We start from the raw sequence: 26,348 nt of genomic DNA, 5'->3' as shown, positions 1-26,348 counted from the left end.
TTACTAACGTATATACCAGAACGCCAAAAAATGATCCAAAATGGTCTGCTGTTAAATTATCCGTTCGTCTAGCACAACTTTTCCCAAACGAGAAAACTTAAGGTAAAAGCGTTAAATGGCTCCTTGAACGGAAAAGAACCGCGTCCGTAATCTCTAACCGTAAAACAGCTCCTCCGGATAGGTTGCACTGACGTCACTGTGCGAGCTGTCAGGCCGGTGTACTTCGGGTAGGTTGGAACAGTGTGAACTTATCTGATGCTCTTATATCAATCAGCGCTGACACAGCTGAGAGCAATACGCTAGAAAGGGCGGCTGTGATGTCTTGTGCAAAACGTGTATATCACAAGGCATTTAACTACCGCAACTTGAGGCAGAAATCCGGCATCCGGCGCCGCCGTCCCTGATAAAACAATGGCCAGTTCATTTTTACGAGGATTTCGACTGCGCGAGCTCTAACTTCGCAGCAGCCACAGGTGGTAATCCCTGTAGCATGCCACAGAGAGTAATAGAACGGGCAGCAGCGAAATTCATCATAGGTCGTTAACTCTCCCATTCGATGACGGTATGAACGATCAACGGTGGAACGTATAAGAAAACTGCAAAGAAAAGCGTGTCCAGCGGCAAGATTACGAAGTCCTTGGACAACGTTAGGCGAAACGCGTCATCTCTGGAGTTGGTCTGGACATTCATGCTGTTAGCGCTCACAACCACAAGAAAAGCTTACAAGTCATGGGGTTGTTTTCTTTTTATAACATCTTTCGTTAAAGCTTTCCACATGGAGTATTCAAAATGCATGCTACAAATTATTGGCTGTCTCTCCAGCGTAAAAATGGCTGATATAAAACACTAGTGATTTGTTTTTGAACTACTCGTACTTTGAGCAATTTTAAACGTTCAAGAAATGCTTCTGAGCAAGCCTCTCCTTTTTTTGTTAACTCAGGAGCCACGTTAGGCATTGACCTCGGATTACAGGATGGAAAACGGCCGGAGTACGCCCGCTGGTTTAACTGGTGAGTCCGTTATAAACACTTTTGTACTTGTTAACCTTGTAACCGGTGAAAATATTTTGATATTGAAGCAAAAAAGCCTATCACCAAATGGCATTCACTCCCTAATAGCAGTTTCTTTCTGTACACCATTTGAGGCCACCGCTGAAAGCTTTACATAATTAGTGATTGAAAGCAAAGCCTGGCTTTAGTGACTTCGTGCAGTTGTAAGTTCAACAACAACATAAAACACTTCTATGCCTTAATTTTTGTACCTAGGCCTTCGAATGGGTTTTGTTAATTATGTTTTGCATACATTGCTGGCCCTAAGCTAAGCACAGACTACAGTAGATAGTTTTAGCATAGTGACTACAGGAGGCTCACGCTACGGCGGCGGGTTACCGGGACCCGAATGCCCAGGCGCGCGCAGGGAGGGCGACGGAGGTTGCCCCTCAGAGAAGCCAATGCGCTGGCATGGCGAAGGCCCGCCCGCGGAACTAATCCACCCTACCGGAATGAATGTACACGTTCCTAGTCGGGCCCCGCTACCCACCACCGTAGCTTTAGCGGACGCTACCCGCTATGTCAAAACTCTCTAACCGATTTCAGTGAAGGCCAGCTACCGAATGCTTTTAATGCTAGCAAACCGAGCTGATATTAAAACACTCAGAATAACGCAGCATGAGCAGAAAAACACTCAGCAAATGTAATTAAATATTGCCAGTATTTTAGTTAATGAGCTACCGAGTAATGTCATCTCAAGCATTATTTACAAAATTAGTTTTTTAGCTTCCTTGTGTCTCCTATGTGAACAAAAACACAATTACTGCCTTCTTGACTGCATTGTCAACTTTTCGGGGACATAATCAGACAGTTCATAAACCAGTATCCCGATAATAAGGAATACTGTTTTGCTATAATTTTGTTTTTCTGCCTCGTGCTTCTTAATTATTAATGCACAAGCTTTCCCTAGTTGGTGGTAGCACTTTGAAATGGTAACGAGCGCTACAGAACTTGGACCTTTGTACGAACACTTATGCCCTGAGCCATTTTGTATTAGCTGCTTAACTTATCAATGCAACACAACTTATGACAAGCGTCCCTCCACGACAATCCGAACCAGAACATAAACAACGCTGATGCCGCATCATTGGTGCCGGTTGGAAGCAGCAATCCCTCACAGCGGGTGTGTTCCATAAGACGTACCATCATTACCAACGCCCAGCCGTGACGATGGCGACAGGCGATCTTCGTGAGCGCGTGCTCGTAGAGCCGGTCATCGGTGATTCCTCAGTCTACAGAGCAAGGAACAAGTTCTCCTTATTAAAGGCCTTTTTTTAGTTCTTGTGAACAGCGGTTGCGTCGTAGCACTACATATTGTTTTTGTGTTAATATTTCACCGCTTGACGGTAGCGCCCGTCTTGGGTCAGTCGTCTTTTCCGAGTCAGCTTCCTTTAGCGCTTTTCACAATGTCGAAGTTATGAATGTTTTCACAGAATCTCTGTTTTTCTAATTAAAAAAAATGGGTAACAAGCGCATTAAAAGTCTACTGTTAAGCTTCGTTTGTGCAGAGCTCTCAGCGCAAGCAGGTAGTGCAAATGTCCGTAACACATGTTGTTTTGAGGTTAAATAAAATGTCAGGTTGTCATGTAATTTGTGCTAACCAATGAAGTATTGAGGCGCACAAAAAATGTATTTTTCAACGGCGAGAAATTTGTGGCGAGACTTGCCTACTCCCTCTCATCTAAAGGGAAACGAAGAGCGTGATACGGGAAATTACAAAGTAAATATTTACTGTTTCGTTTTACTGTACCAATTCGTTGGTTCGTAATTCGTGTGCGCTCACTTGCATGGCAACATTCGTCAATTCCTGCGTGTACCTTGAAGTCTTTTTTGGGAAAACACAAAGAGGGGGGCATATAGAGATGTGAATGCTACCGCATTGTTCTTTTTTTCGCTTTACTTGAAGCCTTACGTTCTTGATCACCATACGGTATTTCCGGCCGTGGCTGTGGATTCAAGGAATTTACAATATGACTAAAGAAGGCAAGGTGTGGAATCACACCGTTCGGAATATCGGAAACTTGCACCTAGCGGTGAGTAGACCATTTGAACGTCGTGGTTCGTAGTTTAAGCAGATTTTGCTTTCTTCTGAATCTTGTATGAACTAGCAGTGTCAACCGACTTGTATAAGTCTCTCCTGTATTGCGGGACTATCTCCTCACGCGTGCACATTTCGTGAAAAAGTCAGTTTGTATTCACTTGGTGGTATCATACTCTAGATTGAAGTCTATTTGTGTAAAAATTTGTTCATTAGATGATTTTGGATTTCTGGTGAAAAGTCTTAATATACTTTGAAGCTAGCACACACGGTTGGACGAGTTATTGAATAACACCGTAACACCGTAAAAAAATTGACACAAGACAACGACGCGTCCCAAACACGCCAATGAATAAACAATTGCTAAATAACAAACCTAGGCAAAAAGAAACACCAGTTATTTTTATTGCCTGCACAAAAAATTGTTGTCTACACAACAGTTAGTCTTCTTTCTTTGAGACAAGACAAAGACAAGAGCTTCTGTCTTTGGCGACCATTAGTTGTTCTTGTGTAGGTTGGCAATAAAATAATGCAAGAGCCATAAACCTTCGGTTGTTTATTTAGGTCCGTTCTTCTACACTCTCCTGCTCTTGTGTTATATTTTTCGGGCTGATTTCAAGTAATTCAGAGAGTTGCCGGTCTGTGGGATATGAACATTTTCCGAAACATTTTGCCCCAAACAAAACCCCACGTCATCTACACACAGGACTTCCACATGGCCTATGCTACCCACGCGGGAACGTAAACGGTATCTCGAAAAGCTGTAGATGCTTACCATTGGTATTTACTTAGTAGGACAGGGCGATCATATTGTCACGAAGACAAGGACGATGCCGTTGTCTTGAATGAGAAACACGTTTATTGGAGCGAACTTGTGCACCCCTAACAACTCAAAAGAATACAGAGGCGGCGAAGCAGCGGTCAACAAAGTGACTTGCACAGGCGAGTGTCGTCGAATCGAATGCTCCGGCGTCCGCACTGCAGGGTTTTTATCTTTTGGCGCGCGTGGTTCTCGAAACGTCGATTCACATCGAGAACATAGTAGATCCAAGAAGATTATTCTCGGCTGTTCACGTTAGATCGGAATGCCCTCCCTATCACAACAGTAACACATGCGGCACAGAAAGAAAGAATGGAACACGCGCTTCCCTTGGCGCAGAGATAACACAGACCGGCGCAGCCGGGCGGTAAAAGCAAAACACAAACAAACAAACCCAATGTATGGTTCGCGGCATTACCCCCCCCCCTCTAATAGTGCATCGACCCGATGCTAACATAAGCGACAGTCCGAAAATAAAAATAAAATTCGTTATCGTCCATAGAAAGGTTTTAAGCGAACCACGTGGACGACTTCAGGCCGCGTGCGTTGTCGTGATGTGCCGGAGTCACCATCGGTGATCACTTCGTAGGTAAGTTGGCCAACACGTCGTAGAATCTGGTAGGGTCCGAAATACCGTCGCAGGAGCTTCTCACTGATTCCGCGTCGTCGGATGGGAGTCCAAACCCACATACGATCCCCTGGTTGGTACTCGGGGTCTCGGCGTCGGAGGTTGTAGCGGCCTGCATCCACCAGCTGCTGGTCCGTTATACGAACTCGAGCAAGCTGGCGGTCCTCCTCCGCACGTTGAAGATATCCGAGGACGTCGGCGTTGAGGTCGTCGTCTTCTGCGTGCGGAAGCATGGCGTCGAGCATCGCAGTCGGCCTCCTATCGTAGACAAGGTCGAACGGCGTCAGCTGCGTCGTCTCCTGGATAGCCGTGTTGTACGCAAACGTGACATACGGGAGCACTTCGTCCCAAGTCTTATGTTCAACGTCAACGTACATTGACAGCATATCTGCGATTGTCTTGTTCAGACGTTCTGTTAGCTCGTTCGTTTGGGGGTGGTACGCCGTCATTCTTCGGTGATCCGTGTGGCTGTAGCGTAATACGCCTTGCATCAGCTCCGCAGTAAATGCCGTTCCGCGGTCTGTGATTAGGACTCCGGGGCTCCATGTCGCAGCACAACTTGGCTTATAAAGAACTTTGCCACTTCTTGTGCAGTCCCCCTCGGAAGAGTGGCGGTCTCTGCGTAGCGCGTCATGTAGTCTGTCGCTACGACAATCCACTTGTTCTGTGATCGTGACGTAGGGAACGGGCCTAAATGGTCCATTCCAATCTGTTGAAATGGTCTCGATGGGACGCCGATCGGTTTCAGAAGTCCGACGGGTCTTGTCGGCGGCGTTTTTCGTCGCTGGCAGTCACGGCAGCTCCGGACGTACTGGGTGACGTCAGAGGTAAGGCCGGGCCAGTAGTACCTCGCCTTGATTTTTCGAATAGTGCGGGCTGTGCCGAGATGTCCGGAAGACGGGTCGTCGTGGCACGCTTCAAAAATTTCGTCACGAAGGTCCGCGGGGATGACGACAAGGTAATTCGCTCTTGTTCCGGGGCTGAAATTCTTCTTCACGAGGACGGACCAGCTGGTAAGCTGCGTTTGAAGGTCCTAGGAACGGCAACGTTGCATCCCTCGAGGTACTCGATTATGACGCGTAAGTCGGGGTCGGCACGCTGCTGGGCGGCTAGGTCGCTCTCCGTCACGATCCCGAAGAACGCGCTGTCTTCATCAGAGTCTTGTGGTGGTGGGTCGACGGGGGCGCGGGACAGGCAGTCGGCGTCGGAGTGTTTCCTGCCGGATTTATAAACGACTGTAACGTCGAACTCCTGCAGGCGCAAGCGCCACCCCCCAAGACGGCCAGAGGGGTCCTTCAAATTGCCGAGCCAACACAGCGCATGGTGGTCTGTTACAACCTTGAATGGCCTTCCATACAGGTATGGGCGAAATTTTGAAATCGCCCATATAATAGCCAGGCACTCTTTCTCAGAGGCAGAATAGTTTTTCTCCTCCTTCGACAGACCACGGCTGGCATAGGCGATTACCCTTCCGCAGCCGCTTTGCTTTTGGACAAGGACGGCACCCAAGCCTATATCACTGGCGTCCGTGTGCATTTCCGTTTCGGCATTTTCGTCGAAATGAGCGAGCACGGGCGGGCTTTGCAGGCGTTTTTGCAGCTCGAAGAATGCGTTTTCTTGGTCGTTTTCCCAGCTGAAAGGGGTGCTTTCTTTCGTCAAGCGCGTGAGTGGCTCTGCAATGCGTGCGAAGTTTGCGACGAAGCGCCGGTAGTATGCGCACAGCCCGAGAAATCTTCGCACGCCCTTCTTGTCTTTCGGCCTTGGGAAGTTCGCAATGGCTGAAGTTTTTGCCGGGTCAGGTAGGACTCCCGCAGCGTTGACGACGTGGCCCAAGAACTTGAGTTCCCCGTATGCGAAACGCAACTTTTCAGGCTTCAGCGTCAACCCCGACGTACGAATGGCCTCGAGTACCGACTCCAACCTTGCAAGGTGTTCGTCGAAAGTCCGGGCGAATACCACTACGTCGTCGAGGTATACGAGGCAGGTGTGCCACTTAAAGGAGCCATAAAGAGAAAATGCAAGTTGGTTTTATTCGAAAGAGTTCGTGTTTTATAGTTCCCCCGAGCGCTTGTCCGGATACAAACGATGCTTTATTCACTAAGAAATTAAACAATTTAGGTTAAAATTTTCATTTTCCCGCTCAATCGTGCGTTTTCGTGGTCCCAAATCACATCACAGGAACCGACCGCTCTGCAGCCTAGAATACCTTCATTCACGTATCCGCCGTACAGGGTAGACACGTATACGCTGGCGCCGCCATTTTCAGTTGCTCCCTCGCCGCCGAAGCAAGTCATTGTGTCAAAACCGCGCTACAATTATCGCCGCAACGCGGTTTACTGAAGAAGTTTGAATCATATTGTCTGTTTCGCGTTGCTAGGTCTCGTGGGAAACGAAAAAAATAACGCGTTGAGCCCGTTGGCCCAATTGCGGCGGCACGGGACCGTTCAAAGGTTGTCTCCACCCTGTACAGCGGTGTTGGTTTGTTCCCGCATTTCTTTACGTTCCGTAACCTAGATGGCGCCTCCATACCGTGGCAAGCGTTTGGTTTGTTTTTGCCTGCATTTAAACCTGGCTTGTTTTTGTTCTGGGAGAAAATATTCGTTCCCTGAAACAGTGCTCGCTCGACAAATGGGGTCACGTAAGACACTGTTGCTTGCGTCAATTGGCCAGTGTCGTCTGAGACAACCCCAAGCCCCGTAGTGCTGTGCAGCTAAACCAAGCATGCTGTGCGCAGTACGAACAGCAGAACGCATCAGTACTTCTATGTTTACATGTGCTTTCGTAACTTCCACTGTTTGTCCCATCATTCTTATTGCTTTGTAAAGAATGTGCCCTAAATTTAAGCGCAAATCGCTCGTTCGTCTAGTTTGTAAGCTCTACCTAATTTGCGCCTGCTTCTACCAGCCTCCGCCAATCGCAGAGCTTAGCTCATGTGACATCATAGGTTCTGTTGCGGGAAATGAGCTGGTGGGTCGCATGACCATTCCCGTTTTTCCTAATTATGTAGCTTATTTGAGCGATGTTTACGTTAAAAGTGGTGTCAGTATGATTCTAACGAAACAATCTTTTGAATGAACCAAACTTGTGTTTTCTCTTCATGGCTCCTTCAAGGCCAGCTAGCACAGTGTCCATGATTCTTTGAAACATCCCTGGTGCTGTGCACAGCCCAAACGGCATCACCTTGAACTCGTATAGGCCGTCTGGGGTTATAAATGCAGTCTTCTCTCGGTCTCTCTCGTCCACTTCAATTTGCCAGTAGCCGGTCTTCAGGTCCATCGATGAGAAGTACTTAGCGTGGCAGAGGTGGTCGAGGGCGTCGTCGATTCGGTGGAGGGGGTACACGTCCTTTTTCGTGATTTTGTTCAGTCGCCGGTAGGCAACACAGAACCTCAATGTGCCGTCTTTTTTCTTTACGAGTACGACGGTCGCAGCCCAGGGACTTTTCGATGGCTGTATAATGTCGTCGCTGAGCATGTCGTCGACTTGAGTCCGGATGGCTTCCCGTTCGTGTGAAGAGACGCGGTACGGTGACTGTCGGGTAGGTCGGGCTCCATCTTCGGTTATTATTCGGTGCTTCGCTAGAGGAGTCTGACGTAGTTTTGCGCTCGACGAAAAACATTCGCTATAGCGACGCAGGAAAGCCAATAATTTGTTCCGTTGTTCTTGCGGTAGCGCCGGATTCACGTCGAAGGGCTGCGGGAGCTTGAAGGTTTCTACGGGTGTGCGTTCAAAGTCGGCGACCGCGATCACGTCACTTGCTTCTTGCGTTTCTTCGAGGAATGCAATTGCCGCGCTCTTGTTTAAATGCTAGTACTCCTCGGTGAAATTAGTAACCAAAATGTGGGATTGGTATTCCTTGAAGCGCGCAATGGCTCTTGCGACCGACACACCACGGTCGAAAAGCACCCTTTGATCAGTGTCTACGATAGCGTCGACGTCAGGAGCAGCATCTTCACAGTAGACGACGACCATCAAGCTTGCGCGGGGTGGCAGGGTGACATCATCATCGGCAATCCTTACAGCAGCACGTCGTTCGGGGTTCGGTTCCGGCGTCATGGAGTGATTGGAGGAAAAAGTTATTGACTTGGTCTGCAGGTCGATTATTGCACCGTTGTCCATCAAAAAGTCAATTCCAAGAATTACGTCGCGGGAGCAGTTAGGCAGAATGACGAACGCGGCAGGGTACGTTGTGCCGTCTATGGTGACGCGCGATGTGCACGTTCCACTTGGCGTCACGAGGTGGCCTCCTGCTGTGCGTATGTGCGGACCGTCCCATCTGGTCATAACTTTCTTCAGTTTAGACGCAAATGGTCCACTCATTACCGAATAGTCAGCTCCCGTGTCTACGAGGGCGACTACGTCAAAGCCGTCGATGGACACCTCGACGTCAGATGCAGTCTTCCTCGAGTTCCGGGTTCGTCGGGGCGTCGTATCTCTGCTTGTACGTGTTGACGGTCGGGCACTGTGCATCGTCGTTGTCGTCGTCTTCTCAACGGACGTATCGGTCAGGTCGGGTACGCGTGGCGCCGTCAAGCTGTCGTCGTGTTCAGGAGTCTCGTCGGGGCTAGGTCGGGTCGTCGGGATGAGGGCATGTCGTGAATCACTGTCTTCGGCGCGTCCTTGCGTCGTTGGAGGGTTTCCAGTTTTTCGCTGTAGAGCAACTTCACTTCCAGAAGTTGCTGCTTTTAGTTTCCCCGGCGTAGGCTGGGGGACCTTCCACGTGCGAAATCAGCATTGCTACGGCGGTTAGGCGTCTGGTATGGGGATGGCGACGGCGATCGATGTGAGCGGGCTGGTCCTCGGTTGGTGTTGAACAGGTATTCGTCGATCTCAGTAGGGCGCTGGCCGGGTCGGGGGCGTGGGGCGTCGACGGAGAAACCACGCAGTCCGAGTCTCCTGTAGGGGCAGCGACGATAGATGTGATCGGCCTCTCCGCAATGGTAGCACAGCGGACGATGATCTGGCGCTCGCCAAACGTCAGTCTTCCTCGGCGTCTGGGTTTGGGCTGTGTACGGCGGTACGGTCGACGGTTGCGACAGTGGTGACGGCGGCGAGAGTGGACGGCGGTAAGGTGGAGCTTCTTGTGGACGGGTTGGAGCAGGGCGGGGTCGACGAACAGCTGAGGAGTAGGTCATCGCCTGTGGCTCGCGGGGTGCCTCGGATGGCATAGAAGTGCCCAAAGAGTGTTGAACCTCTTCGCGGATGACGTCAGTCAGGGAAGCCACTTGAGGTTGCGGCGTCGTCGGAAAAAGCTTCCGAAGCTCCTCCCTGACCACTGCTCGGATGGTCTCACGCAGAGCGTCGGAGCTTGTAGCCCCGGCACCGATCGTCTCGGAAACCAGCACGTTGACCGGGCGATCGTACTGCCTCGTTCGAACTTCCAGCGTCTTCTCCATCGCGGCCGCCTCAGACGCGAATTCGGCCACCATCTTGGGAGGATTGCGGACAAGGCAAGCAAAAAGCTCCTGCTTTACCCCTCGCATGAGAAACGTTAGTTTCTTTTCTTCTGTCATCTCCGGATCCGCACGTCGAAACAACCTCTTCATTTCCTCAACAAAGATCACTACCCCTTCGTTGGGGTGCTGCGTTCGAGTTCCAAGTAAAAGCGCTGCGCGTTCTTTTCTGACCACGGTAGTGAAGGTCTTAGTGAACTCGCTTTTGAACTGAGCCCAGTTTGTCAAGGAGCTCTCGTGGTTCTCGAACCAAGTGCGAGCCGAATCTTCCAAGTAAAAAAAAAACGCGCCGGAGCGTTTCTGCGTCGTCCCACTTGCTGAAGATCCGGACGCGCTCAAGTTTCTCCAGCCATTCTTCTGGATCTTCTGCGGCAGCTCCTCGGAAGGATGGCGGTTCCCGTGGCTGCTGCAGGACGATTGGTGATGTTGCTTCTTGCACCATGGTGGTGGTTGCAGCGGTCGTTCCTTTGGGTCCGTCTGGCAGGAGACCAAACTCGGGCGGGAGGCCTTGCAGTCGGAGGCTGGCTCTTGTTGGACTGGCTTGGCAGCTTCCAGAGGTTGTAGAGCTCATGAAGGGTACGTACCCCGCACCTTCACCAGATGTCACGAAGACAAGGACGATGCAGTTGTCTTGAATGAGAAACACGTTTATTGGAGCGAACTTGTGCTCCCCTAACAACTCAAAAGAATACAGAGGCGGCGAAGCAGCGGTCAACAAAGTGACTTGCACAGGCGAGTGTCGTCGAATCGAATGCTCCGGCGTTCGCACTGTAGGCTTTTTATCTTTCGGCGCGCGTGGTTCTCGAAACGTCGATTCACATCGAGAACATAGTAGATCCTAGAAGATTATTCTGGGCTGTTCACGTTAGATCGGAATGTTCTCTCTATCACAACAGATAACACATGCGGCACAGAAAGAAAGAATGAAACACGCGCTTCTCTTGGCGCAGAGATAACACAGACCGGCGCAGCCGGGCGGTAAAAGCAAAACACAAATAAACAAACCCAATGTATGGTCCGCGGCAATATGAATAGTTAGAAGACACGGCATTAGCAATAAGTAGACGAGGGTTTATGTGTGCAAGTGGAAACTAATCGCCATTCTGGATGAGCCCGGATGATGGTGGCATTGAACTCTACCTTAGAAGGCTCAGTACAAAATATGCGAATTTGCTGCAGCTGCGGCTGACCCACAAATGCGCAGATTGCCGTGCGGTTTATGAATAACCTGGAGTCCTATATTTGAAAAAGAAATGTTTTCAGGCAACCTTCATTAATTTCTGCTGATCGATTTGTACAGACATTGGTCAAAGTAAGCAAATTCATGATTTTAATGGTTCATCCCGAACCTGGTAAGTGCTGCGACGAAAGGATATTCTCACTTATTATACAAGAAGTCATAAATAAACGACCAAATGAATATAAAATACACAATTTATGCGCTCGGATCCAGCCGTCCAGCTGCAGTAACATACGCATATATTTCCTGCAAGTAATCAAAGGAACTGATGGCAAAATGTGCTGGGTTCTGCGGGAAATCAAACAGCCCCCGAACAAATGTGTCCTTTGCTTTGGGCTTGCGTAGCTTCAGTTTCACTGCCATGCGGTTCTATAAGGCTCTCCCAGCAACGGTATCGTCCCACCTCACGTGATATGTCAGAACGTTGAACAGTCAATCATCAGTCCATGTACAAAGGCAGTGCGTATCATTTGTATATACTCACTGATGAAGACAAAACTACGGCATGCTCCAATATCATCGCCGTGGACGTCGTAGGTTTTTCTGTGATAGCACTCCAATAATAGAATAATATCGTGCACGTTTAGCAACTTTTAGAGCGTCTCTTTTGATGGAATCGATGCTTTCATAGTTAGGGTAGTAAAAACGTCAAGTTTCGCGCATGTACCCGTTGATATTCAAACTAAGCAAATCATTCCTTTTCCAGGTGATCCAGAGAAAAAAAGCGCAGCTTCTAAATCTGGCAGATGACCAGGATTACAGTCATTTGGACGTAGTGAACGACGAGTCGTCATTCCGAGTTGCTGTTGATGTTGGAGTGGAGAAGCACATTTCGTGCCCATCTTACTCGTTGAGGGAGCTTGAGTCAGACATCACCTCTATCATGTTCGCCGTAAGTTTCATATGTTGCTCTGATATTTACTCGTGTATCTCATGGGTTATGGATTGCGCCCAGACCAATGCACAGTGTTAATCTAGACAAGATCAGAATTGGCTTGTGACTGCTACCAGTAATGCGTGCCGAGCTAGCCGTGCATCTCAAGTACGACGTAAGCGAAAATATGTGTCCATTTTTTTACGTTCAGTAGCAAGTCCAGCAATATTTATGCGCCTGCAGTAGGCATACGCAGCAGTTTCGCGTAGTAGTGCGAAGTTTTCATTGTTGTGGGAAACTCCTGCCATTGTGGGAAAATCACAATTTCATTTAGAAGGAAAAACCCGTTATTTGTGATCATTGTGAAACGTCGAATTTTTCGCACAAAACTATTCTTTTTGGTCTCTTTCTACAGTTTCAGTAACATCTTTGATTTGAGTAATATTTGAAGTGATATGGTGTTTTGCGCATTGTGTGTTTCCCACCCCTTAAGCAGACTATTTTAAACCCGTTTGTATGGACTACCGGCTATCTTCTGCACACCTCCAATATTATTAAAAATCATTACAATTAAACGAGACCGTGAAAAGCCCAGAACAAGAGATTTATTTCATTACGACTACAAGGTATGAAAATGTACTTCTAATGAAGGCGCTGAAAATGATAAACACATTTTCTGGCAAGACACCTGGGCACAAGCCTTCCCCTCACTCAAAGGTACCTCTATTATGTTGCCTCAAGTTTTGTCAACTGTTTGTCTTGATTCTGCGACCAGACACAAACCTGCTTATTAAAAATGCCTTATGCACCGCTTTCTTTTCTGAGAGTAAACACAATAGTTTCTAAATGCCATCGGGACATTTTTCATCACTTTGTTGACGTATCAAACGGTAGAACAACTTGGCATAGAACGCCGCAAGGAGTTACTGGATAGTACGTGAATGCTCCCAGATACGATCGCCGCGCGCGCTAGGACGTCCCCAAGTTACGTAGAAATACCTCCTTTGTAATGGTAAACGTTGCATTTGAAGCAAGGTGGTGACCTATTAAGCACAAATCAACGTAATCAGAACTTCTAAAGCGCATTTATGCCCGAACGTATTGAAACCCGTTTTCCTGTCAAGTTGGTGAGACCGTCAATCTTGTACAGGCAATTTAGGTTGGAATAAAAGGGCTATAAAAGTAGAGTAAAGCCTATTTAGCAATTAAGATTCCGCAGTAATTATTTATTGAGTGTGAAACACACTCTGCGTTGTTCTCCGTGCACAAGAATGCAAAGGAACAGGAAGGCACCATTATCAAGACAGAGAAACGCAACTGCTAACAGCGAAGTTCTGTTTCATTTCCCGTCACAGCTGTTGTTTAGAACTTTCTCGGCATTTTCTATCGCTTTCGGCTGTTTCAAAATATACGCCAAGCTTAGAAGTGTGGCAAAATACAACTTCGCGTAGTAAGTATTTGTTAGACAGTTTATTTATTTTTATTCACCGGTTTATGCTTCTGGCTGCAGGCTGCGGACTCCACATCAGCGGCTATGAGCTGGACCCTGTACTTGCTTGGGCTCCACCAGGACAAGCAAGCCAAGCTGCAGAAAGAGCTCGACGATGTTTTCGGAAGGGGCGTTGAACATAACTTCACCGTGGGAGACCTCAAAGAGTTGCCGTACCTCGAGTGCTGCATCAAGGTAATGAGCTATACGTTTTTTTCTTTTTCCCCCATACCACAACGTTACATTACTGACATTTACGGACGCCGCAGAACCATAGCAGGGGGAGCTTGAGAGCTGCGCTCTAAAACACGTCAGGTTTTATCTTAAGTTTCGGAATCATAGCCCTGCGGCGCAGGACATAGAACGCAATGGCATCATCTTCTCACTAACGCCAGAAAGGGAATACGTGTGTGTAATTTCAATAGTATCAAAAAATTCATCGCATGCAGTCATGTTGGCTGTTCTTACCAAGTCCTTTGAAAAATGAATTAACCCCGACGTTTTCCTCGGCTGTTCCGGTGGTAGAGCGATAGGCAAAAATTGGACAAACACACGAGCGCAACAAATCTCCCCAGCCGCCTATCTGTAGACCCTAGTAACCTCTGCAAACGTCTGACCAAAAGACAATATCGCCTCCAGAAAAATGACTGTAAAGCTCAGCTAGAAAGCGAAGGTTCCCTGGTAGCAACATGCTGCTGCATCATGCGCACCCATAAATCACTCCCTCGCCCACGCATTCATTCACAAACAAACGGAGTTCAAACGGCACATTCTCTAGGAGTGTTCAGGCACATTGGGCACGTATTAAAAATCAAGTTGCCCCAATGGAGGTAGGGAAGAGAAAGTGTCGGACCCGTCGAACCTTGTTAAGTGAAATAGCCAGATTACCATCCATTTGTTAACGCTCTGGGCTCACAACAGGTACGTCTCCTCCCTTAGCTTAACTTATTTCTTCATGCATTCGTGGGTTACGGAACAAGAATGTACAGAGGTGAACGCACTTGTCGACCCACTCTATTCCACATATGCCGTTCTGCAACTGCGCTTAAAGAAAATTAAAGTAAAGTAAAGTGGGATATTGGGCAGCAATAAGCATGTAATGCTGGTCGAGTACCTCATTGCCCAATATTTGTGTACACATCATGTATGAGCACTTCTTAGATATCGACAGTGGACGTTGTACTGCCTTATCGACAAGTGCATGATTCGTACTCAGATCAAGAGACTTGCGTCGATGTCGTTCCCGTCACAGAAACACGGCCTAATTTTCACCAATCTCAGCTTCATTAATCCTGAAAAAAACCCACACGCATCTCGCCGTCATCACGGTTCCCAGGCAGCAGGCACTAGTACTTCCCAAGCATATCAGGCGCTACGCCGGAGCATTTCTTGTTATCTGATCCGAAATATTGAACAACATCTGAAGTAACTAACCATATTTCTTATTACCTCGTTACCTTCTTTAAAAATCGCAAGCGTTTGCGTACTAGCTTCTGACATGATACAATGATTAGTTGAAGAGCGCTACATGGTGTGGGTTTGTAAAAAAATACCGCTTTTTGTTTGACATGCTCCGAACAAGTGTCAACTTGCATTCGAGTGTACTTTTACCATTATATATAAGGACGCACAGCCGCTCGCAGACTATGAATTTACTTTATGAATACCTTGTAACTAAGAAACAGCTGGCCATGCTGCTTATACATGACAAAAGTTTACAGCGCAGACACCAACGTTTACAGCAGTGTTTAACTCTTCCTGTCGTACTTGTTGTTCTGCGCTGATAACTTTTGTAGTTTATGCATATGTATATGTCCCCAGCATTCATGATGTCCAAAGTAACACTGCCCATTTTAAAAAAACTACAACATAAGACATTTTTTATCCCATGCTACTATTCTGAGAATAAAAAAAATATGGAGACCATTCGCATGTTATACATTGCCTCTTTTTCATTAACTCCACAACTTAAGGAACAAGATGTATCAAATGCTTTCAGTTCCGCTAAGCGATTACCATACATTATGACACAAGTTCTCGAAATTTTGGATGCCCAATTTTTACTGCTTCGGATCTGAGTGAATTATCGTCCCTTTGCATTGGAACGCACACGTCATTCTTGTCGCTAACATTGCAAAGATATTAACACAAAGTATTTTTTTTTTCTACGGGGCATCTACAGGAGTCCTTCCGTCTATGTCCACCGTTTCCCCTGATTGGCAGGGAGCTTGATGAAGACCTTGAGTTTGGTGAGTCATGATTGCTTTTGATTTAATTGTAGGGTTTAACGCGCCGACGCAACGCAGGCGATGAGGCGCGCCGTACTGGAGGGCTCCGGATTAATTTTGACCACCTGGGGATCTTTAACGCGCGCCGAAATCTCGCACACACGGGCGTTTTTGCTTTTCGCCTCCATCAGAAAAGCGGCCGCCGCGGCCGTGAATCGAACCCGCGACCTCGTGCTCAGCAGCGCAACGCCTTAGCCACTGAGCCACCGCGGCGGGTTTGGTGAGTCATGAGTAACTCGGCGATCCAGTGCACCTTGGTTTGAGGCTCACACCTTCAGCGGAGTAGGGGCCTCCTTGCTCATTTTTTCATGCAATCGTCATCCCAGAGAATTTACACGATAGGCGACACACGGTAAGAGTTCCATTGTTGCTCACATATGCACATACCTCATTCAAAGCTTGCTCGAGAAAAAATTACCGGGGATGCTTAGAACTATCTGAGAATGTGAAGGCGAAAACGTAGTTTTACAATCTGTTGATCTGCTGCTGAACTTCCACTGTGGTGTCTTTTCTCGACCTTCCCCGCATGAGACTACGGCCGGGTTCGTGATCATCCATTACGACATAAAATTAAGCTGTACCCGCGCCAGATGAATACTATAGCACGCACAAGCGCTTTGCGAGCATGCGGCCGCCGTTTCCAGAGCGCCCTACCGGTGTCACCACCAGTGCCGCCACCGGGCTTGCCCTCAAGTGGCCTACGACGCTTTTGCTGATATTACAATTTTAGCATAATGGCTAGCGTACGATACGCTAGCGGCGGTAGGTACCGGGATCTGACTTGGCATCCGGGCATTCGTTCCGGGGCCGGGCGGCCCGCCTGGCCGCTGCGTCCTGGTACCCTCCCCCATCCCCCCTGCCGCTAGAGCAGGGTAAGCTAGCCGCTATGCCAAAACTCTCTATTTTCAATCGAATCTTCTATTGCATGACTCGTGTCGCCGTCGGTGCTGCTTTTGGCGGCGTACGCAAAAAACTCTTCCCTCCAGGTCCCCTCCTTACTCACCTGCATCTGGCGGCCTGAGTACGCATACTCTCTGCCAATCACAGGCGTCCCTCACTCCGGAAGAGAGAAAAGAGCTTTACGCGCTCCGCGCTCACGGTTCTCGAAAGTTCAAAGCAAGCGACGCCATTGGTAGGCTGCACTTGCTCCTCTCCACCTCAGGGCAGGCAGCCCTGAAAAGACGACAACGGGAGCAGGCCCGTAAACGTGGGCGTGCTCGGCGAGCTAATCGTCATATTCGGCAATTGGAATGCCCGGCGAAACGACCACCACGGGCCACTGAAGGGGATGGGCAAGCTGGGGTTGGGCATTTGGTTTATAGGGATTTCACAAGCAATTGGTTTACGATTTTTACAGGGTTGGACGAGCTTCACGTGCCTCTCTGTTCCCGGTAGAGGAGGGAGTTTATGTTTTTTCTCCCCCTTTCCAGAGCTGCTGTTGTTCTATCCCTCAACTATCTGACTCTGCTCTATCTCCCTGTCTTAGAACCCTCCCTGGGCGCTGATGTTTCCTTTTCCTGGGGCGAGCCATTATTCTCTACCTCACAAGTAGACCTCGTAAAACAGCCCCATGATTCAACATACCAGAGCTATAGCGTGTGCTCGCATTTTGTGCTGGTAGTAATCTCGGTCCAGCATGATGGCGGCACCATTAATGAGCATGAGCCATGTAATGTACCCTGCTTTCCGCACCACAGAAGACGCTTAGCAGCGGCACAGGATACCTAAGCATATCCCTAGGAGATGAGAGCACGAAGCAGTTCTTTTAGATAGGTTCGTAGACAAATATTCTGCCCACGTTGACTATAGCCCACAACGTCGGCATCAAACCCACTGCAGCTGCTTGTGCTGCAGCTACTTCTTGTAGCGTCAGTATTATTGCTGCTGCCACGGTACCTCCACAGAAGCGAAAGCCAAAACTATTTGTGCGGGCAAGATGTCTAATGAGCGCGCGTTTCTTCGCGTTTTGACACTCTAACATTTACATAACCGCGCCCATTGCTTGGGTACCCCCACGTTCGAGTATTGAGGGCAATGAGTGGGCTCACAGCGAGGCGCGAGCTGCGGCTAGACAACCAACCGCACTGATAGCATTGCCCATGAGTAGTGCGTGCCCGCCCGATGTCACTGCCAGAAAAGCACTCGCACAACTCAGACAGAGACAGGTACTCCGGCGCCTTCGTAAGGAGAGAGAAGACCGTACCGAACAGCATGAGCGCCCTGTCCCTCCCATACCGGCGGAGTTACCGCGGGGCACACAGACATTGTTTCACCATCTTGCCACCAACACCGCCTTCTCCCCCGCGCTTCGCCACAAATTATACGGCGATGACCGCGCTGGAGGCCTCTCTCTGCGGTGTCGTGTGCCTGCAACTTCAGCACACGAGTGCTTCCGTTTAGGTCTCAAATGAAGAGCGTATTTCTCTCTCTCTCTCTCTCTCTCTCTCTCTCTCTCTCTCTCTCTCTCTCTGCATTTTGCCTTTTTGCGACTCGTGCCCTACATTACACGTTGAATTTCGAATGGTCGTACAAAGTTTTTGAGGGCCTCTTTTAAGTCAGCTCGACTACCGGGTGTTGCTGTCCTAAATGATGCTGTCTTCGCCTAGCCACTTTAGCCTATTGTCCATCCTGCCCACTCGTGCCTGCTGAACAGGTAAATGTGCGCGCAGTTTGGAAGCGGGATAGGGATTTGTTCCTTCATCACAGTTGTCTTTCTGGGTTTTTTTTTTTCGGAGCTTGCTGCAGCGAAATAGTGTACGTTGAATTATTGCTGGGCAGAACTATCTTCGCCCCCTCCCCGTCATGGTGCCTGGAATTGAATGTTTTCGGAAGTGTAGTCGTTGCTTGATGCGCCTTGATAAATAAGGTTTTGTTCAGTTTTCACAAACCAGTAAAACATTTAGTTTAATGCATGCCAACATGAAACGTGCAAAAACGAGCATCAATTATTTAGAGAGGCTAAACATTTTTTTTAGAATTATAAAGAAACTGCCATGGTATTTATTAGTGTTTCAGGTGACGTTCTAATTGTTATATGTTGCACTTGAGTGCCGACCCACTTCCCACCATTTATTCATAAATTCTTGGAGATGCTGCAGGCGAAGGATAGTTTAAATTTAAGATCATTTCATTCTAATATTTTCATAGCACGTAAATGCCTCTAATTGAAAACAAGTGTGTCGGGTTCTTTCCCTTCATGTGTACCAATTAAATTATAAATTCACCAACTATCTACTTTCCAGATGGCTGCACTGTTCCGGCTGGCACGACGTGCATGATCAACATATACACTCTACACAGGAATAAAAAGCACTACCTTGATCCTGAAGAGTTTATTCCAGAGCGCTTTCTGCCGGAGAATTCCCGTAACATGCACCCCTTCAGCTTCATTCCCTTTTCTGGTGGAGTTAGGGTATGTTTAGGTAAGTAACATCGAAACTGTGATGGAAAACAATTTTTGAAAGCAGTAGGCAGACCATTATATGGTGCCAGAATGAACGTGCGATGGTAGAAACATGGGAATATAATTACGAAATTACGAACACTGTCTTTGCTCGACAGCAGTAAATAGCGTTCATATATATATATATATATATATATATATATATATATATATATATATATATATATATATATATATATATATATCTTAGCATCTCTTAGTCCAGGAGTAAGGTGAGGCTACTGAAGAGTCTGCCTTTTTTGTTGTTGGATGCGGACATGGGTCTGTTTTGTGAGTACTTCAATTATTGTCGTCGTGTTGAGTACCACCGTATGGTTATCTCCATGTGCAGATTCTGACGCTTTTTATCACGTGCCTTAATTTCTTTTAACAATAATATGCGCCCCTTCAATGCAACTATGTGTAGTACATTTTTGTGTTCCGATGACCAGTATAATATTTATACTTCATATTTTAATACTGGTACTACAAAGCCTACACTCAGGAATCAAAACTATATTTATGCTTTTTTGTAGTATTTTGAATTAAAATAGCTGAAAATATCAACAGGCGGCTAAGACTATTAATGTATTTGCAGCTTCAGTGCACGCGTTTGGCAATATAAGAAACAGCGAGCATAGCTCTCAAATATTCGAACGGAAATTGAACTAAATATCAAATATTACTTGAATGTATTTGAAAAACCGGGACCATGTTTGTCTGTGTTTATTGTTTTCATGCACTTATCCGTAAGGGGCAGGCAGAATAGTCATCTTCCTAAACTTGGGGCAGGACCACTACGTTTTTCCTCTGTCGTGAACTTGCCTTGCTTTACCATGAAATAATAGGGCTTCACTGGTGTCAAGTATGGATAAGACTCTAAATTATGGTTTCGGGACTTTTTTTAACAGGACAAAAATTTGTAGTGGCAGAAGCAAAGATTCTGCTCGCCAAGCTCATGTCCAAGTACACCGTGGAGGCCACGCAGCCACTCGAAGAGGTGGATACAGCCTACGAAGTTGTTCTTAAAGCAAGAGGAGGACTTAGTGTTTGGTTCAGAAAACGCGCTGAATCCGAGTGAATGTCGTTACTATCCCGAGAGGACAGATCCTTCTTTTACAAGTAAATGGAGGGTGCGAGATGAAGAACAATATCCGTCATACAAAGCTGCTTGTTGTCGGTGCCGCCGGGTTACTACAACTATGTTTAATGAGATTAGCTTACATAATTTAGTCCATAAAAAGTGTTTCTGATAATGTGCCTGACTCCGTCGATTGTCCGAAGACATTGCCCCTTGGTCTAGTTGTACATAGCTGTCGAACACATTACCGCGCTTGTCCCGTGTTCTTTTAGTTTGCTCTGTTTTGTGTCGCTAGAAGTGTACCTATTGGAGTTTTCTGCAGTTGCCTCAATCATTGTACGGCTTTGTTGTGTTGCTGTTATGGCTGATCCCATTCCTAGATCAGGGAAATTGAAAGTGAACTACATCGTCATTGTGCCGCATTAAGCTAGCTTTCTGCTGTCCTGAAAATACAGGATAGTCTGAAGAACCATCAATGCATACTCGATACCTTCAGAATGAACTAGACAAACAATAATGGAGCCATTAAAGCTGTATCCAATGAAGGACCAGGCACTTAAAGGAAGCGACAAGGCTGAGTCAAACTTTTGTTTAAAAAAACTGTTGAAGACCATCCCCTTAACCATCGCCATATTTTTTTTTCTTTTCCCGTGGTAACGGCCTTCGTCGCGGATAGCAGAGCGAGTTGTAATTTAAGGACAGGTTTATCTCATGACACATTTGTAAATGTGTTTCTTTTATGGTGACCAGTACATTTTTGTAGCCTAGTTCAAAACATGGAAGTTGCGAATTTGTACAGCTGATTGAAAGATTGTGACGATATCATTGTCGGAGACAATACCCGTGTTGTAGTCAACACCGCCCTGCACGTAGAACTCCGCTGTCTCCCAGCGTCGCAGACGGATTGCACTGTAATGCGCGTTCAAAGTCAAGTAACCATTTGTAAAAATGTTGGTACGAAATAAAACTGCCTTTTTTGTTGTTCGATCTGATGAAGCTCCTCCTTGTCTACTAGCGAGCTAGAAATGTATTAAAAAAGAAGAAAACAAGGCGCAAAATAGATGTGGAAGAGAGAAGATACCACAGATACAGGCGCCAACTTCCCAAATCTGTCATAAGTTCTCTAGTCCACCTCTAGTTCTTTTTTTTGTAAGCACCTACCAACTAGCTCAGCAGCAAGTCTAGAAACTTAAATTCTTTTGCCAATTACTCTCCTGTCGGGGAAAACCGATGGCTTGCCTTTGCCTCTCTGACTGGTAAGTGACGATTCAAATACGTTGGTATTCTGCGGCGATGAAGATTAGGGGTCACGTCTTGACCTATTATGTCTACGGTAAATTTTCGACCAATTCCTGTCGCTGTATTTTGAATTTAGCCTTGTTCGCACCAAGGCTGAATTCAAAATACGTAAGCCTTCGTAATCTACGAGGGATGAAGATTAATCGCACAACACCGCCATTTTTATTTCATAGTACTGGTACAAACACATTGTAACCTTATTACTGTGAGACCCAGCAGTGTTAACATTGCAGACCACGAAATTATTGTTAATTATCAGTGAAACACGGTGACTCGTTTGGCATATCGTAAAAACATCTCAGACGCTCAAGTGCTGCACATAAAAACCTTGAATGGGTTTCTGCAGCGCTGAACTATATCGAAGTTATGCCTAGGAGACCCTACGGGTTCATGAGATGTCATTACTTCAAAAAATTGAAAAATAAATCTCCCAAACTTACTGCACAGCGTGCAAGACGTTCCACGCTACTACTCTACCACCCGTGACTGTAATAGAACACATCTCTTATCCTTTAGCACATGAGCTTCACAAGGACAAAAAAATTATAAAGTTCTGTTTATTTCTTCAGACCTTTATAGCTAACACTCATTGTGAATTTGTTTTCCCACAAGAAAAAAATTCCACAAGTACCATATTTTTCGTGGTGCTTGTAACCATTGCCTGTAAAATTACCCTAAAAAGGTAAGGCCCACCTATATGAGAACGGCACATCTCAAGGTAACAGCCTAATCGAAACATACGAAGTTTTTGGTTCTTGACTCTGGGCCCCGTTAAGATGCTGCAAGAACAAAACATTAACAATACGACAGGAAGAAGCCACATTTTATACAGCTGCAGGATTTTGCCACTTTCGATCTTAAGTAACATCAGAAATTCGGAATGCTGCTCTCACTCGCCGTGGTGGGTCGTGGCTAAGGCATTCTGCTGCTCAGCCAAGAACAGGGTTCGCTCCCGGCCGCCGTGGCAGTGTTGCAGAGGGAGGTGAAAAGCGCAAACAACCGTTTTTCGTCATTTCGGCGAAGTTGAAGATAACCAGGTAATCAAGACTAATCCAGAGCCCTCCACTACAACCCGCCTCATAGACCTGGTGTAGGTTCGGAGCTTTACGTCCCCAAAATTTGTATCTGGAAGGCTTCACTGACTGGATTTGCAAGATACGTTAGGTCAGCGGCAACGGTATAGACGGGGTAACAACGCAAATACTGCAAATGTCAAAGGACACTACTTTCCTCATTTCAAATCCGTCACCCTGGATGGCTTGACTTGGCAGCCGACATCCACGCCCTCACGAGGCCCAGGGAGCTCTAGGGTCAATCATAAAAAAATAAAGTTACTTTTTAGAACACTATGGCATAAAATTTTGCGCGTTTATGAAACTATGTTGTCGACCACGAAGAATACTGTGTTTTTATGTCATCTACAATAAAAGTAGTGTGACGGCTATTTTCTGGACCCATCTCAACCAATAATTTCAATATAAAGTTCTGTGCCGGTGCCTGACTACTCGCCCCTAATCTTCAGTTGTCAGCAACCTATATCTATCAGTTCTCGCAGACGGTGCCTGCTAAAGCTTACACTTTGTTTCAATAAACTATCTGTTCCATAATGTGGTTCACGTATGAGTGTCTCGAGGAACACCTCGCACTCCACAATTCACAACACCGGCTGGATCATGTAGCAGGGGGGGTGGTGCTTTTTGTAAACGTGGTCCTACAAAAGCGATGTGTATTTAAGGCGTAAATTGTCTCCATTAACACCCTACCTACCTTCAGTGTGCACGCGAGGGCGCGTTTAGGAGAGGTTTCGCAAGTATATTTCCGTTATTTGCAGGACTGGCCCAACCAAGCGGCGCGGTTTTTAAAGCGGGAGTGTAGATCAATCGGGCACGATTGCATTGCTTCAAGCTTTTGAGTTTTAAACGCACATTTTGTCATTGTAAAACCTTGAAGATGGGACCAATTTTCTTATTTATTGGATAATCTACCTCTGCTAAAAGCACACACGACGAAAATACTGGCCGTGGCTATAAAAATCTTGATACTGATATGCAATACGAGACCTGGCACTTGAATATAATTACGAATAAAAAGTACCATGCTGACGGTGATTCAATAGATTGGCTGAGGCCAATCTGTTGTTATATTAGGAGGGTCATCCCGACTAATAAAACTGCTTCATGTCATCTTGTCGAAAAAAGGCAAGCTACGTTTACGCTCCTTAAAGGACAGAGCATTTTATGTATATCTTACGTTGTTTGTACGTCCATATGACTCGACTATGATTTTTTGACAGTAACTGTCATGTTCACGCGCCAGTTTTGCCGAGTAAGTGCTTAAAAGTAAGCGGGTAAGCATATTGTTGATGTGGCAGCCAAATTGTCGTCTCCAGCCAATCCCCCCGATCGGGCATGAGAGATTTGTGGCCTATTGTATGCGGATGGTAAGGCTACATTAGAATTAAATCATCTGTGAACTTCTAGTAGAAGTTTTAATAGTCACTGGCATCCACCTGTGTGGGTGTGTAAGAATGGTACGTCGGCATGTGGATGTCACAGCCTGTGAGCTTTGGTTACATCGCAGTTACTTCAACAACGCCAACACCAAATTTTCGCAGAACAGAATGTGTAAGCCCTCATTCCCACAGCCGTTTTTCACCCCGTCACGACATCGTCTTCCGTCATGGGCGCCGTTTTTCGGCCGATTTCTTGCCGAAAACAGTGCCACGGTGACGGGAGGCCGAGCTCTACGTTTCCGTCACGTCAACGTGACGGAACCATTCCCCGCGCTAAACCAGCTAATCAGAAAACAAATTTTTACGGCTAAATTTAGCGAAAAGTGAGCACAAACCATTTTCTTTACTTTTCATATTAAAAACGCTCAGTTCTAGGCTAAACTGATCACTAGGCAGACGACCCTGTACTGTGACGGAGAGCTCCAGTACTAACGCTACTCGTTTACGTCTCCGTCGCGGTTTCTTGACGTGACGGTGCCGTGACAGAGAAGGTGACGGCTGTGTGAATGAGGGCTAAGCCCTCATTCCCACAGCCGTTTTTCACCTCGTCACGTCACCGTCACGTCACCGTATTCCGTCATGAGCGCCGTTTTTCGACCGATTTCTCGCCGAAAACGGTGCGATGGTGACAGGAGAGAGAGAGAATAGTCTTTAATGATACTGGTGAGGTTAGCAAGGCCGAGCTCTACGTTTCCGTCACGTCAACGTGACGGGACCACGCCCCGCGCTAAACCAGCTAATCAGAAAACAAATTTTTACGGCTAAATTTTGCTAAAAGTGAGCACAAACCATTTTCTTTACTTTTCAAATTAAAAACGCTCAATTCTAGGCTAAACTGATCACTAGGCAGACGACCCTGTAATCTGACGGAAATCTCCCGTGTAGATCCAGCCTGAACACTTCTCCGTTCCGTCAACGTCGCTTTTTGTTGACGTGACGGTGCCGTGACTGAGAAGGTGACGGCTGTGTGAATGAGGGCTAACGCTGTCGCCTTGAAGTAAATATGCTACAGGCCAAAACATCCAATGATACTACCTGCCGTGTTGAGAAATGATGAATGAATGTGCGCGCTACATGCTGGTATTGTCGTCTTCATTGCTTGCTTGCTTATTTGTTTCTTAGTTCTGCTGGCTTTTTGTGTCAGTCAGTTTTTTTTCTAAAAGCAGTCGTTGCATACTTCCCCAAATTTGCCTTGTCTAGCTTGTTTTATGGGACTATCTAGCCTCATACATCTACGCACCACTGACTCGCCGGTCAATTGTCACCACATTACAGTGGAGAGAAGACTGGTCTTCTCGAACCGTGCCCGAGTTGTCGGCCAGGGAATTGATTCGTGGGTGGGAGGGGTTTGGAAACGTCTAGGCAGCCCCAATTTATGCTTGTATCACGTTGTCTACCATGAAGCTTGAAGCCTCCGCGCTAGAAAGATTTACACGTTTGACGTTTGTTCTCACGTCTGTTATTTCACCTCCCTTTCCAAGGCTCACCAACAAATCAGCAACTACACCAAACACAACAACACTAAAAACTTCACATGCCAGTTCATTTCAAACCAGGTATGTCATGATGAATGTTTCGCGTTTCTTCAATTTTCACCTGCGCCTGGGATCGGCCAATTACCCTTTTAGAGTACTGCAACTTCCATTGTAGCTTTGAAACATGCTCCACGACCGCATGCCCTGTGGCATAAAAAACGCAGATGCACAGGCAAGAGTGCTGGAAAGGCAGACCGTACCTTCTGAAATGCCGTGCGCACTCCCAGAGCAACTAAAACAGCAACAAAACGCATCTGAGCACAGTTCAAAGGTATTGATTTGGGACTACTAGCAACGCAGCGGTACGTAACCACTTCGCTTTTCACACAAGTATGCACATCATGCCCAGACACAGCCACACTGACGCAAACCCTCTGAAAATGCGCGAAAAACAGACTTTCCCGACTACTATCCATTTTTCCACTCATCAGCAAATGAGTGACCACAGCCCGTCTACTGCAGGGTAACAGTTTCCCGTCACCACCTTCTCACAAACGTAAAAAGCGACACAGACGTGTTGCGGCCACTGGCGTCAAGTGCCACATTGACGTCGGTCATCCGGACCGTCACGTAGAGATAATAATCTCGCCGCTCACTAAC

The 26,348-nt window shown here is 46.9% G+C and overlaps 1 protein-coding gene across 1 annotated transcript in view; it reads left to right on the top strand.

Moving 5' to 3' along the window:
- LOC144179680 (cytochrome P450 4V2-like) overlaps positions 1–21,367 on the top strand; it is a 41,907-nt gene extending 20,540 nt beyond the window's left edge. The window contains exons 5-11 of the mRNA XM_077708126.1: positions 941–1,010; positions 2,956–3,082; positions 11,935–12,120; positions 13,613–13,786; positions 15,774–15,840; positions 19,122–19,301; positions 20,233–21,367. Of these exons, the coding sequence (XP_077564252.1) occupies positions 941–1,010; positions 2,956–3,082; positions 11,935–12,120; positions 13,613–13,786; positions 15,774–15,840; positions 19,122–19,301; positions 20,233–20,402 (974 nt within the window). The 3' untranslated portion in view covers positions 20,403–21,367. The remainder of the gene's footprint in view (positions 1–940; positions 1,011–2,955; positions 3,083–11,934; positions 12,121–13,612; positions 13,787–15,773; positions 15,841–19,121; positions 19,302–20,232) is intronic.
- The last annotated feature ends 4,981 nt before the right edge of the window (positions 21,368–26,348 follow it).

The sequence above is a fragment of the Haemaphysalis longicornis genome, unplaced genomic scaffold (genome assembly GCF_048455015.1).
Source record: "Haemaphysalis longicornis isolate Haplotype H1 unplaced genomic scaffold, Haemaphysalis longicornis Haplotype H1 scaffold_4, whole genome shotgun sequence".
Classification (NCBI taxonomy): domain Eukaryota; kingdom Metazoa; phylum Arthropoda; class Arachnida; order Ixodida; family Ixodidae; genus Haemaphysalis; species Haemaphysalis longicornis.
Note: the sequence above shows the minus strand (reverse complement) of the source record. Positions and strands in the feature narration are given on the sequence as shown.